This window comes from Zosterops lateralis, assembly GCF_965231275.1.
Source record: "Zosterops lateralis genome assembly, chromosome: 6".
NCBI lineage: Eukaryota > Metazoa > Chordata > Aves > Passeriformes > Zosteropidae > Zosterops > Zosterops lateralis.
Window position 1 is genome coordinate 1,287,105 of NC_139761.1, and position 13,978 is coordinate 1,301,082.

At 43.8% G+C, this 13,978-nt stretch overlaps 1 protein-coding gene across 1 annotated transcript in view; it reads right to left on the bottom strand.

Annotated features, from left to right (window-relative positions):
* Positions 1-13,978, bottom strand: part of MDGA2 (MAM domain containing glycosylphosphatidylinositol anchor 2) — a 231,052-nt gene that overhangs the window by 42,138 nt on the left and 174,936 nt on the right. The window contains exon 9 of the mRNA XM_083863873.1: positions 3,714-3,983. Coding sequence (XP_083719999.1) covers positions 3,714-3,983 — 270 coding nt within the window. The remainder of the gene's footprint in view (positions 1-3,713; positions 3,984-13,978) is intronic.

Consider the following 13,978-nt stretch of genomic DNA (forward strand, 5'->3'; position numbering starts at 1 on the left):
ATGCTTAAACTGTCTGTTTAATCAAAATAACATCCAGTGAACATGTAAAGATGACCCTGCTGTTGATATAATATGACTAAACTCTCTGACCAAAATAACATCCAATAAACATGTAAAGAAGACCCTGCTATTGATATAATATCATTAAACTGTCTGTTTAATTAAAATAACATCCAGTAAACACGTAAATAAGACTCTGCTATTGATAAAATATGCTTAAACTGTCTGTTTGGTTGGGATAACACCCAGTGAACATGTGAAGAAGACCCTACCATTGATGCAATATGATTAAACTGTCTGTTTAAAGAAAATAATTGATATAATATGATAATATTGATAAAATATGCTTAAACTCTCTGTTTGACCAAAATAACATCCAATAAACACATAAAGAAGACCCTGCTATTGATATACCAACCATCAGCATTTGCCATCTGAAGAAATGATGGACCCAGGCCCGAGCTGGAGGTGATAATGAAGGTGATAATGAAGACACAGCCCAGAAAGACACATACTCTAAAATGGCAGACCCAAGGAGGGGCCATGCAAAACAGTTCCTGGAATATGGAAACTAGTTTGTGGAAAAATATGAATATTCAACAGATTGATGAAATAAAAAGGGTATTTAAAGAATGTCTCTAAAATAACGGGTTGTGGACAGTCACCTGGCCTGGCCGTACTTTGCTTTTTTTGTCTCCTAATTATCTTTTTTTTTTTTTTTTTTTTTTTTTTTTTTTTAATTAAACCTATTTCTTAAAATTTACCTAGAGAGCAATCCTTGTTTTTCCCACTCAGGGAGGCTCCTGTGCCACCCACAGCTCTGGTCTGATTTATTTGCTCCCAGCCCTGGCAGGGTTTTCCGAAGCCGCCGCCCTGGGATGGACTTTCTGTTGCTCCCTGGATATGATCTGGCCCCGAATAAAAAAAATCTCGAGGTGGTGAAGCTGCGAGGAGCATGAACTCAGCTCTGCTTCCCCACAAACACAATTTGCCTTGTCACTTCTGATTTATTTTGAAGAGACTGGCAGGTTACATCTGCCTCGCGTCGGCCCAGATGCCGTAAATTAACCCCTTTTCCAAGTGAGATTTATTTGGCTTTCATCTCCTCCGATCTGGCTCCAAATATACAAGAAAAAAAAAATAAAAAAAGGAGATTTTGCAGGCTCTTGGGGTCAGAATAAATCTTTCAAGCCAGGCTGCTTGAAATGCTGCTCTGAAAAGCTTTCTCTGAGCATACCAATGGTTTTCTGCAGCCCCAGTTGGGCACGTTTTTATTTTCCCTGCACGAGGAACCAGAAATAAACCAGCTGAAAATGGGTTACAACAGCCCATTATTCCCCCCGAAACAAAAGCTCCACACAACTGCCACATTCCTGCCTTGCAGTTATTTATTGGGCTTTTTTTTTTTTTTTTTTTTTTTTCCAATCAGGACTAAGAAGTGCCCAATTTCTTGTCTCTATTCGCATTCCCAGTGAAATCCAAGCCTCCTTTTTAACCATTTCATCAGGTTTTTTCAGCATTTTTGGTTCCCCAGGGCTCCGACTCCATCTGTGCTGCTGAGATTTGAGAGCACAACAGAGCCACTGCTCTGAGAGAATTTATTTCCTAAATAAACTCAGTTTTAACTTTAAAAGACCAAGAAAAGTCAAAGTGTTACTTCCAGCATCCTTAACCCACCGTAAATTAAAAGGGTGGGACGAACTCTAAAAGAGCACGGGGAGGGATGGGAAATGGAAAAAAACATTAAATCATTTTAGGATTCATTTTCAGTTTTGTGGTTTGCTAAAACCACTCCAGCTGCCCCAATCCTGGCAAAATAATCGCCTTGGAATAAATTTTCGTGTCTGGGATCCAAATCCCGATTAATAAATTCAACCAAATTTTCACATCTTCTGGGATCCAAATCCCGATTAATAAATTCAACCACATTTTCATGTCTGGGATCCAAATCCTGATTAATAAATTCAACCAAATTTTCATATCTTCTGGGATCCAAATCCCGATTAATAAATCAAACCAGATTTACTCATTTGAGGCCAAACGATTTTTCTGGTTTCCTTCAGAGCTGCCTTTGGGATTAAAATCCCAAGATTTGGAGAAATTTGTGGCTGTGAAAATGCCTCCAGCAGGCTCTGGATGGGGTCAGCCAAAGGAAGAAGCAGAACCACCCGGAATTGTGGGTTTTGCTGCATTCCCACCACATTTGTGCTGCGTGAAATTCCTGCCATTCCCATCGTGGGATGTTTTGGGTTGGAAGGGGCCCTAAAGTTCATCAAATCCCATTTTTTGTCACAGATAGGGACACCTTCCACCATCCGACGGTGCTGTTCAGCCCAGCCTTGAACAATTCCAGGGATTTAGGTAAGTCCAAGATAGAGCAAAAAAGTCTCCACATGAAATCAGACCCTTTTTTTTCCTATTAAACCAAGTTTTATGGAGGAAAAAAACCAACTGGGGAGTTGTCCCGTCAAGCCTCACCCAACAAAGCCCAAACATTCCACAAGCAGAGTTTTGAAATGAAATGTGAGAAAGTCAAAGAAACCAACTAAAACTCCTTCCAAAAAAACACTAAAAAAAGCCATTTAAAAAGTTAAAAAATTCTCATTCCCCATTTTTAGTATTGGATTTCCTCTTGGTTATCAATCCCTTCAATGCTAATTCGGCTCCCATTTTTTGCTCCTCTTCTCAATCTTTTCCCACCTCAGCTTCTCCAATCCTCCAATCTCCAATCCAGCCAGGAACTGACATTTGGTAATTTCCATTTATCTCCTTCTGGCTACTCCCAACCTGGAGATTCCAAAATCTCAAAATCCGGGCCTTTTGTCGATTGAGTCCCATCAAGCCTCACCCAACAAAACCCAAACATTCCACAAGCAGAGTTTTGAAATGAAACCTGGGAAAGTCAAAGAAACCAACTAAAACTCCTTCAAAAAAACACTAAAAAAGCCATTTAAAAAGTTACAAAATTCTCATTCCCCATTTTTAGTATCGGATCTCCTCTTGGTTATCAGTCCCTTCAAAGCTAATTTGGTTCCTATTTTTTGCTCCTCTTCTCAATCTTTTCCCACCTCAGCTTCTCCAATCCTCCAGTCTCCAATTCAGCCAGGAACTGACATTTGGTATTTTCCATTTATCTCCTTCTGCTTACTCCCAATCCTGAGATTCCAAAATCTCAAAATCTGGGCCTTTGGTTGATTGAGTCCCATCAAGCCTCACCCAACAAAACCCAAACATTCCACAAGCAGAGTTTTGAAACGAAACCTGGGAAAGTCGAACAAACCAACTAAAACTCCTTCAAAAAATCATTTCAAAAAAACATTTAAAAAGTTAAAAAATTCTCATTCCCCATTTTTAGTATTGGATCTCCTCTCGGTTATCAATGTCTTCAATGTTAATTTGGTTCCCATTTTTTGCTCCTCTTCTGAATCTTTTCCCACCCCAGCTGCTCCAATCCCTCCCAGGAGCTGACATTTGGTAATTTCCATTTATCTCCTTCCAGCTACTCCCAACCCTGAGATTACAAAATCTCAAAATCTGAGAATCTCCCTTTTCTAGGCACCATCAAGCCTCACCCAACAAAAACCTAAACTCTCCACGAGTGACGTTTCGAAGAGAAAGTTCAAACCCCCTGGAAAAATCAAACAAACTGACTAAAGCTTCAAAAAAAAAATTAAAAAAAAAAATTAAAATAATTCCAATCTCATTCCTCCTACCGGTGACGAGGAAGCTGCAACGACCGGCACCCGCCTCGTTGATGATGTTGCAGTTGTAGACGCCGTAGGAGTCTCGGGAGAGGCTGCTGACGGTGAACTCGGTGGAGTCCTGCAGGTCGAACTGTCCCGCACGCAGCACGCGCCCGCCCAGGCGCCACTCGTAGCTCAGCACCCGCGTGGGGTACGCCCGGAGGACACGGCAGCTCATGGTCACCCCGCGGCCCTGGCCCTGCCGCAGCTCCAGGAACGCCGGCTCCACCGCGGGAGGGTCTGCGGAGACACACCGGGGGAGGGTGTGAGAGCGGGGAGACAGGATTAGGGATGGGGTTAATGCAGGTTCTTGTTTAGGAAATGTCCTAGAGACAGGACTAACACAGGTTCTTGTGTAGGACCTCTCCTAGGGACAGGACTAACACAGGTTGACCTGGGTTGTAGTGTGGGATGTACACAAAGTATTTATTCCATCACCATCTCCATGAACTGTTGAAACCAAGTGGGGCAGCGCTCTAGTGTAGGGCTGTCTTCTGCTCATGGCCCATCAATGCCTTGCCCAGGACTCACAGGGAACTCCCTCCAGGAGCTCTCTCTGTTTAATGGGCCATCAAGGAGCCACTGCACGACTCCTCATCCCATTGGGAGATGCTCCCAATGCCCAGGGGGAGGAGCCAAGCATTCCCACCTGGAGAGAATCTGGGATTTGGGACAGGACAAGCAGCCCTGAGCCACTGGATTCCCAGAGGAGCAGAGCTCCCAGACCTTTCTGTGGGATCACTGCTTCAGGAAGAGCCCCTCACCTGGACTGCTCCCCCCACCCTGCTCAGGGTGTGTTCTGACTCTGGCAGTGCTCCTTTGTGTTATTGCATTCATTTTATTTTATTTTTACCTTTTTTTTCTTATTAAATTATATTTCTGACTTGGAGCCTCTCACTCATTTTGCTTTTCAAACCACAACACAGGTTCTTGTTTAGGAAATGTCCTAGAGAAAGGACTAACACACGTTCTTGTTTAGGAATTATCCTAGAGAGAGGACTAACACAGGGTCTCGTTTAGGAATTGTCCTAGAGAAGGGACTAACAGAGGTTCTTGTTTGAGAACCATCCTAAGAGACAGGACTAACAGTTCCTGTTAAAGGACTGTCCTAGAGAAAGGATGAACGCAGGTTCTTGTGTAGGACCTGTCAAAGAGACATGACTAACCCACGTTCTTGTTTGAGAACTGGGGTTTGAGGCTGGGATTGTTGGGGTGTCTGTGCAGGGCTGGGAGTTGGGCTGGATCATCCCTGTGGGATCCTTCCAGCTTGGGATTGATGCCTGGGAAGGCTGAGCTGGAACAGAGACTGGACAGAGCTGGAGAATAAAGTAGAGATTTATTAAAAGGCCTTTAAGGTGCACCTTGGGCAGGACAAGAGCCTGGCCAGGGCTACACCCAAGGTGGACCCAAAATGGTCACAAAATGGTCACAAAATGGGCACAAAATGGACACAAAATGGACAAACGGTCACCAGGTCTCACACTTTTCTAAGTTTTGGTCCATTTGCACCTTGGGGTTGAATTGTCCAATCCCAGCCCCAGGTGGTGCAGTCCCATCCTTCTTGTTTTCTCCCTCCAGCCCAGCCTTGGTTGTGCTCTTGGGCCTGAACACTTGTCCCAGTTGTCCTTGGTGTGCAGCAGGAAAAGGATTTGTTTTGTGTCCCTGCTGTGTGCAGAGCTGAGTGACACTGACTGTGAGCTCAGAGCTGCCCCCCCGGCCACCACAGACACAGGAAATACACGGGAGATGGAACCTGAGGCATCAGGATATTCCATGATTCCATGAACTCCCCACCCCAGGAGCTGCTGTCTTGGCTTCACCAAAAATCATCACTCTGGATCTTTTATCTCCATTCTGGTGGAGGTTTTATCTGCCAAGCCCAGGCTGAACCAGCTCCCCACACCCAGAACAGCCTGTTCTGCCCTAACCTGAATAAAACCGATTTTTAATAATTCACATTCCCAGCTTCAAAACTCCGCCAGAATTTTGATTCCGGCTAAACACCCAATAAATAAAATATACCCGACATCCAGTGTGTGTGTGTGTGTGCACAGACACAACTTCCCGCTGCCGTTTGCCTTTGGAAAAAACTCCATCATGGCTGGAAAATGAGGATATAACCTGGCGGGAGGGATGGTTTGTGCTCAGCTCGTGTCAGCACAGCTCTTCAGAGCCGGGATGATGATGGAAAACGCGTTCCCAACGGGATGCAAAGCAGGGAATGTCAGGACATTCTGCCTCTCTGAAGAGCTCAGCTCGTTTTTTAACCCCTGAGAGGGAAGAATTCCTGAAATCCGCCCATTCCAAAGTGGCACGGGGAGGTTTTGTATCTTTCCGAGGTGTTTTTATGTAAAAAATTAAAATGTTCCTGCTTCCTTAATTTTCCCATGGGTGCAGCTTTGTAGGGAACTGTTGGGTTAAAGACAGGAATTATTCCTGGGAAAGAAAATATTCCAAATCTCTGTTTTCTCAGGGAGATCTGTGCAACTTCTCCTCCCAAATTTCCTGTTTTCCTCTCACCCTCCAACTTAAATTATTTGTACTTCCCAAAAATCTCCTGGATCCTCATATATCAGGGATGTCAGAGGAATTACTAATCGAATTTAGCAATATTTACTATTTCCAATATTTATATACATAATATAAATATTCTATAATTTTACTATTACAATACACATACATATATATTATATAATACATATATATTATATAATACATATATATTACATATACATATATATTATATAATACATATATATAATATACACATATATTATATATACATATATATTACATATACATATATATTATATATACATATATATTATATATCATTTTACTATTTCCAATATTACTATTTTCCACCTTGAGATGTAAATTCTCCAAGAGGAAAAGTCTCCACGGAAAAGCTGGAAAATATTGGTAAAGGGCAGTGGAAAAAAATAAAAATGTGATATTGGAAAATATTATATGTCCAATAAAATATTGGAAAAGTGCCCACCCTTGGAATGATTTAAAGCCCTGTGGAGGTGGCACTTGGGGACACAATCAGTGGTGGCCTTGGCAGTGCTGGGGATGGTTGGATTTGATCTCAAAGGGCTTTTCCAACCTAAAGCATTCCAAAATTCCATGAACTCTCCGTATTTTTATGGATCGTGATCACAACAAGACACCCGCTGCTGTTCCTGGTATAATTTCTCTGATCTTTATAAAGAACCCAGTTTTATCTGAAATAAATGTTTGATTTTTAAGTGGAAATTCTCCATTTTTCTTTCCCCATTCCAGCCAGGATAATTTCCTATCCATGACCTCTCCAGCACGTCTAGCCACACAAAAATACACCTTTAGATCCAGGGAAAATCCTCCCTAAACTCTAAAATAGCAACAAAAAGATGTTCAAGCAGCATCCACTGAGGACCTTCACGATCCTAAATCCTTGAGGGAGAGCACAGGAATTTTGGGATGGGAATATTCCAGAAGTTTGAGGCATTAAAAAGCCTTTAATGGCTGATTTTTCCTTCATTTTCTCCCCTTTGCTCATAAACCCTTGGAATGTTTCAACACCCAAAACTCATCTTTACTTTGGAATAACGTTTGGTCCAGCCCTTCCAGCCACACCAAAATGCACCTTTAGGTCCAGGGAAAATTCCCCATAAACTTGGAGCCAGGATCTCTAAAATAACAACAAAAAGATGCTCAAGCAGAATCTACTAAAGACCCTCATGAACTTAAATCCCTGAGGGAGAGCACAGGAATTTTGGGATGGGAATATTCCTGTAGTTTGAGGCATTAAAAAGCCTTTAATGGCTGATTTTTCTATCATTTTCTCCCCTTTGCTCATAAATCCTTGGAATGTTTCAACACCCAAAACTCATCTCTGCTTTGGAATAACGTTTGGTCCAGCCCTTCCAGCCACACCAAAATACACCTTTAAATCCAGGGAAAATCCTCCCTAAACTTGGAGCCAGGATCTCTAAAATAACAACAAAAAGATGCTCAAGCAGCATCTGCTGAGGACCCTCATGAACTTAAATCCCTGAGGGAGAGCACAGGAATTTTGGGATGGGAATATTCCAGAAGTTTGAGGCATTAAAAAGCTTTTAATGGCTGATTTTTCTATCATTTTTCCCCCTTTGCTCATAAATCCTTGGAATGTCTGAACACCCAAAACTCATCTCTGCTTTGGAATAATGTTCTCTCCAGCACATCCAGCCACACCAAAATACACCTTTAAATCCAGGGAAAATTACCTTTAAACTTGGAGCCAGGATCTCTACAATAACAACAAAAAGATGCTCAAGCAGAATCTACTAAAGACCCTCATGAACTTAAATCCCTGAGAGAGAGCACAGAATTTTTGGGACAGGAATATTCTGGAAGCTCCACCTTTGAGGCATTAAAAACCCACTAATGGGTGATTTTTCTATTATTTTTCTCCTGTTTGCTCATAAATCCTTGGAATGTTTGAACGCCCAAAACTCATCTCTGCTTTGGAATAACATCCCCTCCTTTGTTTTCCTTGCTGCTTCCATCGGATGCTCCAAATCCAGGGAATGATTCCACCTCCCCTCGGAGGCTCCGTTGAACGATTTAAATGGGAATTTGTATTCAGGCCCTTCTCCCTTCTCCCCCTGCTTTATTTACTTATCAAGCTACTTTGGCCTTATAAACAGCTTTTAAATGAAACTTTAAGGTCAAAAAAGTCTTTTAAACCCCCACAATTCCCATTTATCCAGGGGTTGATGATCCCCGGTGACAGGAAGAGAAAATTAACTCGGGCTGCTCGTTCCCGAATCCCACTTTTGCAGGTAATAACTTTAATAGGAAAAGGGAAGGGCTGATAAAAAAATAAAACCCAAACCAGAGTTAACAGCTCGTTTTTTTTCATTGTTTTTATAGAATTCTGACTTCCCAGATGCGCGGAAGAAAAAACTGGAGTTGTTTTGCCACTTCTCTCATTTGCATCGGCTCTTCCCCAAGGCTTCGGCAATTTGATTTAATTTACTTTTTCCCCCCCTTCCTTACTCCTTTCATAATTCCACTATTAGTTTTGGAAAAAATCTCCAGCAAAGCTGCCAAGGGATCAAGGTTCATTCTCTCCCACAATTATCTTCGGGAAGCAAGCGGAGCCGGAGTTTAAATCAGGCTCTGTGTTAATGTTTAATGAAGTTTTTTAGCCTAAGTACATTCATGTTTTAAGGATTAGGAGAAGGGAAAGAGGAAAGTTTTGGAGTTATCCACAGAGAAATGACAGCGAGGTGTTTGGTGTCCTGTGTTGTGGTGCAGGATGTGCACACAGTATTTATCCCATCCCCATCCCCATGAGCTGTTGGAACCAGGTGGGGCAGTGTTTTCCCAGGCCCCTCCTTTGGGCTCTTCTGCTCATGGCCCATCAATGCCTTGCCCAGGACTCACAGGGAACTCCCTCCAGGAGCTCTCTCTGTTTAATGGGCCATCAAGGAGCCACTGCACGACTCCTCATCCCATTGGGAGATGCTCCCAATGCCCAGGGGGAGGAGCCAAGCATTCCCACCTGGAGAGAATCTGGGATTTGGGACAGGACAAGCAGCCCTGAGCCACTGGATTCCCAGAGGAGCAGAGCTCCCAGACCTTTCTGTGGGATCACTGCTTCAGGAAGAGCCCCTCACCTGGACTGCTCCCCCCACCCTGCTCAGGGTGTGTTCTGACTCTGTCAGTGCTCCTTTGTGTTATTGCATTCATTTTATTTTATTTTTACCTTTTTACCTTTCTTCTTCTTAAATTGTATTTCTGACTTGGAGCCTCTCAATCGTTTTGCTTTCAAACCACGACATTTGGTTTGAGCTGCTCCTCACAGTGAGGATCAAATCCTGGTCTTTACTGTGGGATTCAAGGAGAAAATTCTAGGAATTTATTTCCAATGCATGGCACTGAGCAGAGGCTTTGCCCGCTGGTTTGGCCTCTCCAATTTGCATTCCAGGCCAAACAAATAATAAGTTTTTCTCCCCCAGCTCCAACAATAAGTATAAAAATAAAAAAGTAAAATATAAATAATAATAAATAATTAAAATAAATAAGAATATAAATAATGATAATAGGAATAAGAAATAAATAATAATAATAATAATAATAATAATAATAATAATAATAAATGGTGCCTCTGCTCTCTCTCCATTGTGTTTGTGGCCACTGTTGAATTCACACAACAGGAATGTTATCCAAGACTTCTGAATCCATCTATTCCTGGATTTTTCACTGTAATCACACTTCCAGAATTTTTTAGCTGGATGTGGAAATTCCTTAAATGGAGCCTGGAGGGCCAGGACATGGAGTAGCCCAGACAAGATGGGATTTAGGAGCTTTGGGAAGCTCCAGTGCCACAGGGATCGTGATCCCTGTGAAATGACAACAGCAATTTCCCAGCCAAAGCTTGGAACAGGGATGTTACACCTTGAATAAAGGATTTATTCCAGTGAAATGAAAGCACCGTGGCCAGAAATAGAAAAAAAATAAGCTCATTTGAACATCTGGGAGTAAATTAAAAATAATGTGCAAATGTGAGACTGATATTTCTGGGTCTGAGAGATTTTACCCTGCTGGCAGCTGCGAACTTTTTCCCAAGGAAAAATTTCTCAAGAAAGTTTTTTCTCCAAACAATCCTGGCAAACAACTCTCCTCTCTCAGAACAATCTTTCTCCAGGTGGTGTTTTGCTGTTTCTCTGGTTTAACCAATGGGATCAGAGAGGTGTCGTTCCTATTCCCCAGCCATGGTCAGTCTGGATGGGAACACCTTATAAAAGGCACTGAGAATTAGACAATAAAAGCCTTTTTTCTGTGCTCTTTGCCTCCTGAAATATTTGGAGTCTTTCTTTTGTGTCCTACAGTGACAACTGACAGTCCGTGTGTCGTTACGGCTCAAATAACGATTTGTGTAAACTCTGTTTTTTTTGGAGGGTGTTACAGCAAAACTTCTTCTTTGGGAAGAACCTTTCCCAAGAAAGTCTCTTCTCAAAACCACCTTGGCCAACAACTTTCCTTTCTCAGAACAATCTTTCTCCAGGTGGTGTTTTGCTGTTTCTCTGGTTTAACCAATGGGATCAGAGAGGTGTCGTTCCTATTCCCCAACCACGTTCAGTCTGGATGGGAACACCTTATAAAAGGCAGTGAGAATTAGACGATAAAAGCCTTTTTTCTGTGCTCTTTGCCTTCTGAAATATTCGGAGTCTTTCATCTTTCTTTCGTGTCCTACAACGACGCGCAAATCCGTCACGGAATGGCGCATTCCAAATCCTGCCTTGCACAGATGTATCTGTGGTACAAGGAGGAAAATTCCTGTTTCATTGAATCCAGGAATCCATGGAATCCATTCCTTTTGGGATGGAAGGACCTCAAATCCCATCCCTTTTCCATGGCAGGGACACCTCCCACTGTCCCAGGGACACCTCCCACTGTCCCCAATGTCCAGCCTGGCCTTGGGCACTGCCAGGGATCCAGGGGCAGCCACAGCAAATCTGGCAATTCCAGCCCAGACAGGAATTCCCAATTCCCAATCTCCCACCCAAATCTCCCCTTTCCCAGCCTAAATCCATTCCCTGTGTCCTGTCCCTCCATCCCTTGTCACAACTCTAAAGATTCTCGTAATGGGTTCCAAAGTTTTTCATCCTCTCCTGAGCAAGAAGGTCCTAATTTTAATTTAGAGGGATTTTGATGATAACTTTCAATGTAAAATTGCTATTAATTTAATTTTCTTTTGCCTGCTTTGCAGGAGGATTTACAATGGAAAATCCCAGTCCCCGCTCTCAGGAATTCGCTAACTCGGATTTTGTGCTTCAGGTTGTCTCCCCTGTCTGCAGAATTTGCTGGGATTTTCCAGGCTGGTGCCTCTGTCCTGCTTTGGCTGCTTGACAGGGCATTAAATTCTCTGGAAATCCTGATCCAGCCTCACCCCAGCGACTCTGAGGTTCCTGAGCTTCAATATTTGTGCTCCAGCACGTGCAGCGTTGGCAAGGGATAAATATTCCTATGAATAAAAAAAACCCCAAACAATATTAAAAACAAAATAAGCTGGGGGGGGGCAAAGCTGCACCATTTATTTCCCTTTATATCAGCAAATGGTGATTTGCTTGATTTGTCCAGCTGGGGCCAGAAAGGGGCTGGGTGAATAATGAGGAGCTGCCTGAAAAAGCCATGAAATGGGAATAATCTGCAGGTTTTTTAAAAGCTTCTGCTCTTCTGAGAGTCTTTTATGGGCTCTGCTGCTGCTGCTGCTGCTGCTGTTCCTTGGGTTTTATGGGATGGAAATTGTCCTGGCTGGAATTTAAATCAATGAACAGCAGTGAACAACATTTTAATCCTACAGAGCTCCCGAGGGCAGCCCTGGGTGGTCCTTCCTTCTCCATGGGCAGGTCCTGGAGCCCAAATTTGTCTCTTCCATCTCCAGGATTAAGGAATGTCTCTGGAGGAGCAGGGATCCACTGGTGACCTGGGAAAAAAAACCCTCTGTGCTCATTTTAAAGCATTTCCCAGCTAAAAAAATCATGGGAGCAGGTTAGGAATGCTGGGGGTGCTCACCTGGGGAAAGGAAGAATCCAGGGAGATCCTTCCAGGGCCTGAAGGGGCTCCAGGAGAGCTGGAGAGGGACTGGGGACAAGGGATGGAGGGACAGGACACAGGGAATGGCTTTAGGCTGGAAAAGGGGAGATTTGGGTGGGAGATTGGGAATTGGGAATTCCTGTCTGGGCTGGAATTGCCAGATTTGCTGTGGCTGCCCCTGGATCCCTGGCAGTGCCCAAGGCCAGGTTGGACATTGGGGACAGTGGGAGGTGTCCCTGGGACAGTGGGAGGTGTCCCTGCCATGGCAGGGGTGGGAATGGGTGGGATTTAAGGTCCTTCCCAACCCAGCCCATTCCTGGATTCCATTTGGGATTTGAACCAATTCTCCTCCCACAGGGATCCAGCCAGGGCTGCAGCACCCTGGCTCATTCCTGGAGTGACTCACACCAATTCCTTTGGAATATTTAGCAAGAGAAATATTTTTTTTTTCCTCATTCCTACAACAAACATCCCATAATTTGTGGGGCCAAACTCCGCTGAACATGAATAGGGTAGGGAAGAGGGTGGAGAGTGGTTTGGGATGGAAGGGACATTTGGGATCATCCCAAATGGGCAGGGACACCTCCCACTGTCCCAGGCTGCTCCACCCTGGCCTTGGGCACTTCCAGGGATCCAGGGGCAGCCACAGCAAATCTGGGAATTCCATCCCAGCCCCTCCCCATCCTCACAGGATCCTTCAAGGACACTCCAATATCTGGGAAGGGAGGACAAAACGGGGAAGAAAGGTGAGAAAAGCACAATGGAAATTGGAGATAAGGCTCTTATCAGAACAAGGGAAGTGCTGGATGCTGTTCCTGGTCCACCTCGGGCTGTCATTGACAGGTGACACCTGCGGTGACACCGGGTCACATCTGCTCATTAACAACCCCATTAATGATTAATGGGGCGTTTTAAACACTCCCTGCACTCCTGAAACCTCTCCCTGCTCGGAGTTTTTTACTTTTCCAGAATAAAACAGCCCTTGAAGCAGCCTCGTGATTCCAGAGAATCCCAGAATTGTTTACGCTGGAAAAATCCCCAAAGTTCATCCAGCCCAACCATTCCCAGCATTGCCCAGGCCACCACTTGTCCCAAATTTCCCCCAATAAATTCCCATTTTCCCTCGTCCTGCTGCTCTCAGCTCTTCTCTTCTGGCCCTGATTTTTTCTTTATATTTTCTTTAAACTTGCCCAACGTTGTTGGGGTTTTTTAATTATTTTGGAACCTGAGGACAATTTTTCCTCCAGCTCTGAGCTGACTCCACCTCATTCCCCACCCATCCCAGGCTGAGCCATCCCCAGGGTTTCAATTCCTGACCCCAAATTTTCAAGGGGCAGCTCAATGAATTCCAGTCTCTGAGGTTTGTTCTACAAGTCCCAGGCTCAGAGAATCCCAGAATAGTTTTGGCAGGAAAAAATCCCCAAAGATCATGGAGCCCAACCATTCCCAGCACTGCCCAGGCCACCCTTATCCCAAATTTCCTCCAATAAATTCCCATTTTGCCCCTCTCCTGCTGCTCTCAGCTCTTCCCTTCTGGCCCCGATTTTTTAATTCTATTTTCTTTAAACTTGCACAACGTTTTTGGGGTTTTTTAATTATTTTGGAACCTGAGGACAATTTGCCCTCCAGCTCTGAGCTGAGTCCACCTCATTTTCCCACCCATC